The sequence below is a fragment of the Thermobia domestica genome, chromosome 1, assembly GCF_964235325.1.
Source record: "Thermobia domestica chromosome 1, izTheDome1.hap1.1, whole genome shotgun sequence".
In the NCBI taxonomy this organism is placed as follows: domain Eukaryota; kingdom Metazoa; phylum Arthropoda; class Insecta; order Zygentoma; family Lepismatidae; genus Thermobia; species Thermobia domestica.
The window spans coordinates 33,028,123-33,035,233 of NC_137454.1; the positions used below are offsets into that span (position 1 = coordinate 33,028,123).

At 35.7% G+C, this 7,111-nt stretch overlaps 1 protein-coding gene across 1 annotated transcript in view; it reads right to left on the bottom strand.

The window, feature by feature from the left end:
* Window positions 1-6,878, bottom strand: part of Galphao (G protein alpha o subunit) — a 362,612-nt gene extending 355,734 nt beyond the window's left edge. The window contains exon 1 of the mRNA XM_081756619.1: window positions 6,093-6,878. Within this exon, the coding sequence (XP_081612745.1) occupies window positions 6,093-6,210 (118 nt within the window). The 5' untranslated portion in view covers window positions 6,211-6,878. The remainder of the gene's footprint in view (window positions 1-6,092) is intronic.
* Between the last annotated feature and the right edge of the window lie 233 nt (window positions 6,879-7,111).

The following is a 7,111-nucleotide window of genomic DNA, read 5'->3' on the forward strand; positions in this document are numbered from 1 at the left end:
TTTTTTGAGTGACAAAAATTATTTAAGCTATTATTTATACAGTATATTTTTGAAAGTTAATAGTAAACTTATGATATACCTGCTATCAAAGTCTAGGTTTTTGCTGCCCCTCCCCCAGCTTTTACCCTCTAGATCCGCCACTACTGGGATGATCAGTCGTTGTCACCGCAGCTGAATTTTTAAATTAATATATTTTCTGAGACTTGCGATTACGATTTTGCAAACTAGTATTTTAATTATTTATGTATTTATATTATTATTAGATCTATTTGTAACCAACGTACCGTGTATTCACTACTCAAGAAAGATAAAATTGAATTCGGAAATTTTAACAGTCCCGGTGAACAAAATAAATCAATCTTCCGGGACAAGACATGGAATTCCTTATTAATTCCACCCATACTGGGACATTTATATATAAATGTAATTTTTTTCATAATATCGTGTAGAAAGGGGGAGGATTAAAATCTGGAAACCCTTCTGTGCATTCCACTGCTTGCTATGGTATGAAGAAATTTGTCGAGTAATCGGGCAAAAGTAAGGGGAACGCAGGAGACGACGTTTCCCCACTTTCAGAAAATATCTATGGCGTGCCTCCACTTCCTAAAAATTACAATGGGCAATGATAGGCACAGAAAATGGCGTGACGTCATTCGTTCCACTACTTTTTCAGATCCACTTTTGTCCTTGGGAGCAATGTACAATTTGTATACTTATAGTGAAATTTAATAATGTCCTTCCTCTTTTTCCAAGTTTGTCGTATAGTAACTGTATTTTTAAACCCACTTTGAAAATTATCTTCAGTTGGAATTTCCGATGTACAATTTTTAAGTGATGTTTTCCTTAATTGTTTGTAGTAAAAGTGATCTTATTTTCAACATGTGCATTAGTACTAAACTTTTATTAAACGAGTCATTTTAGAGATTTTTAAAAACAACTTTACATAGCCTTTTTCTGATTACTGCTCCAGTGGCGGCGATTGGACGTTACAAGTGGGGGAGGGGGGCAAGATATGATCTGAATATGTGTATATCAATGTTAGTGTTTCTGGTTGTTTCTAACACTTTGTTTAACGAAAGGTTTTATAACTAATAGGATACTATCTTTTCCAGTTAAAATACCGTATATCGTGTTTCATATTTAATTAAGTAAATTGACAAGAGCAACGCACATAGGTACTAACCCTTGATTCCTTGCTCATGAACATCTTAAAATTCTGTCTGGAAAATTGTGTGATCAGATTATTTAATAATATATTTGTAAAACAAATAAATAGAAAGGATATTATTAATCATACTAATGAATGATGAGGCTTTATTTGTAGAAGTTATATTGAAACTGGGGATTAATGAACAACTTACATTTTTAATTCCACACTTGCCATTAAATGTATACAATTACTTTTAGAAAATGAAAGACAGTAAATACTACAAGCATATGCTACGACGCAATTGTAATAGTAATTCCTTTGAATTGCAATTAAAACGCAATTCCTGTAGCTGTCTTAATTCCACGGGAAGACAAATAACCAATACACACTTACGCAACGACAATATTACATGGCACCATTTTTTTCTATGAACCAGTAATATATGAAAAAACTTTACATTTGCAAATGAAACTATATACATTAACCATTTTAAGTTATGACTTTTTAAAGGTAAATTATTGAATTTCAGTCAATCAGCTTACAGCATCATCCCTTTTTATCCTAGGATCATGGTTAGTACCTCATTCTCTTCAGAATAGAACAACTTTTCAAACGGTTCCATTTACGTTTTCCTATCATATCCCTAAGGCAGGAAATTTTGAGGAAAATCTGGATTTTTTTCTGATTTTTTTCAAATTTTGATCCCCTTTGGACCCCCTTTGTTAACGCACAGATTTCAAAATCAACTAAAAAACTACGAAGGGGTGTACTAAATGTGTATAAAAAATTTCAAGCTTCTATTTTGAAAACGTGCGGGACGTGCGTGTGTGCGGGAAAATGTTTACCAATGAGCTAAGAACATTCCCACAATGCCCCAGATGACCCGGATGTAATATAAAATTTTCCTGAGACATCACTATTTATCCTATGATCATTGTTCGTACATCATTCCCTTCAGAATAGAACATACTTTCAAACGGTACCACTCACATATCTCCATCGTGTACCGGAGGTGAGAAAATCATGAAAAAATGGATTACTTGTATAAAAAATATTCCTTCTTTGTACTTTTCTGCCCCTCTGCACCCCTTGTTTTAACGCAGAAATCTGAAACAAATCTGAAAAATACTAAGGCGTATACTAAATGTGTGTGCAAAATTTCAATCTTCTAGGAGCAAAAGTAAGCTTTGCAAAAAGTAATAAAAAAAAGTCATTAAAAATATTTTTAGTTATGACGTCATCAAAAAAGCGTGAAAGCATATGTAACGCAAAAAAGCCTCGACGCAAAAAAGCGTGAAAGCATATGTAACGTGTTCTATAATGCCTCCAGTCTTGAGAAAAAACGGAAGTAAAAAGCTTCTTTGGTACTTTATTAAATCGAATAATGAAGATTCTAGTCTATCCCCGAAAAATATATGACATAATTTAAAAGAGTTAAGTGGTCACTTCAAAAAAGTGGGGGGGGCAACTGCCCCCTCTTTCCCCCCTAATCGCCGCCCATGACTGCTCCAAATATTTGGATTTCTGCGTATCCAGACTGCGTCCAGAACTCTTTACTCCGACGTATAATTGATGTTACACTGTTTATGTTATGCGGTGTTTTAATTTTACTCACTAACTAACCTATGAGATAACGAGTTATTGACTTTTATTATAATAGTTGTAATTCCCGCCTTTTTCTCCTCACATATCTTATTCCGATGAAGGGTGCACATATGAAAGTTCATCTCTCTAACCTTGAGACATTCGGATATGGACATTTTAATGCACTAATTGCTACTTCTTTTTTCCCCTCTTTCCCGTCGAACTTAACAAAAAAATCCTTCCTTAGCAGTATTTTACGTCACAACAGGCCCGTAACCAACCCAAAAATTTAGGGGTGGCCCGGTAGAAGTTAGGGGGGCCCGACCCAATCATATTATACTTCATCACCATATTATAGTTCATTTGCAAGCCTACCGTGAAATTTTATGAGGACCAGCCAAAGTTTAGGGGGGCCCGTCCCCCCTTGCCCCCCGTGGATATGGGCATGCGTCATAAATCCTATGCACTGTCCAAATTTCAAGTTTCTAGCTTAAACGGTTTGGGTTGGGCGTTGATCAGTGAGTCAGTCAGGACTTCTTTTATATGGAAAGATTTACGCATTTCAGTGCGAGCTGGGATTGCATAATTTAAATCCCGCGTTAAAATATTGATCCACCCTCGGAGCAGAAAAGGGATCAACTAGAAATCAATATTTGAATTTATCTCATATTAACTTCATCATGAAAGATGTAAAAGGGAAATAACTTCAAAAGCAACCTCTTACATGGCATTTCACACACATTTTACAATTTTCCGTGAATTCCTTCGTTCCAATGTCTTTCCCTTGAATAAGCACTTCCATCTTATCGTACATGTATGCAAAGAAAAAATTTACAGTCTTGACACCTAAATCAGGATAGAGATAACTTTCTACTACATTTAGTTGTCAACAATATAAATAACAGCCATTTACAAATATTAACCAACAAAGTGTTCGGGTTATTATTATTACAATCTATTGTTGCAATATAAGTGCTTGTACTATTCTCATTTACTTTTATATTATCTGAAACAACAATGAAGTATGTCCAAACTTACTACAGCTAAAAATGATAATAATCACAACTTACGCAAATGAACCTAAGAAATTTTTTAATTTTACTTTCTTTTTAGCTAAGCTGCAGCGTATGTGTTATCTGTCGTTTGAAACAAGCTAGAAAGAAATCAATACGAAGAGAACGCAGTAGTGTAAATTAAAACGAAAACTGCTTTCAAATCGAAGATTCTGAAGACGTTTGAATACAAAACATGGCTAACACCCTACTATAGAAAATTTTATAATTGTATGTTCATGATAAAGGATATATATATATTTTTAATCTACATTCGCCATTTTAAAATATAATTATTTATGTAGGGATAATTCTGTATTTCATCCGTATTTGAGCATATTTGAAACATCCAAGATAGAATTGTTGCAGCGCCAATAGTATCGTTATCCGGTGGAGACTTACCTAAGTTAACCTCACACGACCTCAGAACGCATCAGGTCGAAGCTATTCAGTTAACCTCTTTTGCTTCTAGACTCTCTGATAGATTAAAATAATTTTCATTTTTTTTTTCTTAAAAGCTATTTCGCCTCAGCTTGTTAATTTGATCATTTTATTAACTTCGCAACGTTTTCTTGCTGATTTTTGAAACCCTAACAAATTTAGAATAAACAGAAGAAAGTATTGAATCTGGTAGCAGACGACAAACATTTTCCCGGGAAAGGGTTCCGCCATTTTGATTGTCTTACTAACCCTTACGCAGGGCCGGCGAGAGGGGAGGGCAGGAGGGGCCAGAGCCCTGGGGCCCGGGGCTCCAAAGGGGGCCCGGCGGCCGAGGATAAAGAATTACTAAATGTTGTATATTCTTGTTCAGTTCGCTTCCAATCAGTGCGCTCTTTGTGTAACAGTTTTTGTGTACTGTGGTCTTGCAAAGAAATGACAGCTGACCAGATCCAAGAACAAGCAGCTGCACTAGTCCAGCGATACCCAAAAGATTTAGGAGATAATCTTTCTGATGAACTGCATAGCCTGAAATTGACATATTCAGCCAATTTTGGTAAGAAAACGCTTTCACCATGGGATCTCCTAAATAACATCAAAACTTTGAATCTAGAAACTTTATTTCCAAATCTGACAGTGGCCCTTCGTATATTCCTCACAATCCCTGCTACCGTTGCTAGTGCAGAGCGCTCTTTCTCTGTTAAATAGAGTAAAAAATGTTTTACGCTCTACAGTATGTCAAGATAGATTATCAAGCTTAGGCTTGTTGGCAGTGGAGACAAAACGTGTCAAGTGTACCAACCTGGATGCTAACATTGATGAATTAGCCCTGAAAAAGGCCAGAAAGGAAATTTTGTTGTAACTATATGTAGAAAAGGATACATTGTAACTGTAACAGTTGTCTAGTATTAACACACATAATTCATTTCTCCTACAGACAATTACTGTTAATATCACATTATTAATCACACTATAGTTAATTTGAGCAATATTTCATTGAAATAACTAAATTAGGCCTAATGTCTCTAATTAAGGAAGACTAACTGCATAGCTTACTTCTATCTAATTATTTCTAGCAACAATTTATGCAAAGATATTCATAGTACAGGGTAGGTTGGATGGTTGAGAACATTTACTTTCTCAGCTTTTATTAACTATTTAATACGTGCTTTTTCTATTTCCTTCACAAATCAGTTTGTTTTGAGCATTTGATTGAGCATTGGGGGATAACTTTTGCTATTACAAATAGATAAGTTACTTTTTTCTGTACTTTGATATCGTTGTATTAAATATATTATTTTTTTATTCATTTTAGTTTTGAAGCCTTTAAAAATCTTAGAACCAACAACTATAGGGTCTAAACAAAATCATAAATAGTAAATTAATGAGTTTTTTGTTGTTGTTTTGTTTTGTTTTCAGCGAACAGTGAACATAGGCTAGGTTCAGAGTTCTTATTATTCACTTATTTGGAGATATAGCAATACTGTTTACCATGTAAATTAAACGCATTAATGGTCTAATAAAGAGTTCAAACTAAGCCTTAATGTTCATTTTAGTTTACCTCCGTCCAAAGTGGTAAGTACGTAAAAGGTTATAAGGGAACATGTAAGGGGCCCGGGATTGCTCAGCCCCGGGGCCCGCGACCGCTCTCGCCGGCCCTGCCCTTACGACAATAGCGCCCCCAAACCCTTGCTCATTACTAATTTTTTTCTACACTTAATAATATAGATTGCAATTGAAATGGATAGTTTAAATGCACTTTTTGCTTTCTATTTAGACATAAATGCACTCTCGTTTAGTGACAAATGCTAGCGATAGTAGGTCTGCGTGCAATCAACATGACAGCCCCGCCCAGCATGGGTACTCACCAAGTAGCAAGAGCTTGATATCTTTGGCGGCTTGAATTCCATCTTCTTTTAAGTTTTTCTCTATCTGTTTGCTTCGGGCAAGGGCTGCCCGTTCTTCTGCCGACATTGCACACCCCATAATGAAATCTTGAAGCACTCCGTGGTGAGAGTTCTGTCACACTAAAAATAGGCGAGGGTTAAGAGTTATAAGGGTGTCTCAAATCTTTTTCTTTTCTTTTAGTAGAAAAAGATAAATTAGAATTTGTTTAAGTTTACCAGTTAATAACGAGATTTAAATATTTTTTTTTCTTTTATACAAAAAAATTACACGGCACTGTGCGTAATCTTTGTAAATTTATCTATTTTTTTCGTACTCGTTTTATGCACAATTTATATTTCACCACCACACAAAACACAAACTCACACACTCACTATATATCAAAGCATACGGAAACAAAGAAACATCAAGAACTAAAACACACTATTTATATTATTAATAATTATTTATTGGTCGAGCGTATGATCAACTAAGCGAACTATAGCAGTAACACCCCGGCAAATACTTGTTGTCTATTCCGTGCCCCGTCCTGGAAAGTATTGTTATGTTTATTGTTATTATTTTAAATATTTTTCAGCAGCAGGACCTGCTTAGCAGATCGCTGCATACCGCGCTGCGGGACATTTGGAAAAGATTTTAGAAATGAAGATTCGCTACCGCGACACAATCCTCCGGCCGTGCACAGAATCTCTTTCCTCTAGCTCCCCGATTGGTACGTCCCCTCGCTCGCTCGCTCAACTTCTGTTGCGACAGGCCGATTCTAACTCTGCGCGCACGCAGGTTTTTTTGACGCCAGCACCGTCTAGCGGCATAAAATGCAACTCAAGGTAAGTACACCATGATATCGGTAAAATCAGTGCTTCCAACTAAAGTAAGTGCTATCTACTTTTAGTTCTTATTACAACATTTAATTTACCTGGAAATTATAACAACTTGTGGCAACAATGCGAGACAGCATGGCGGCAAAATCAGTCAGAATCTT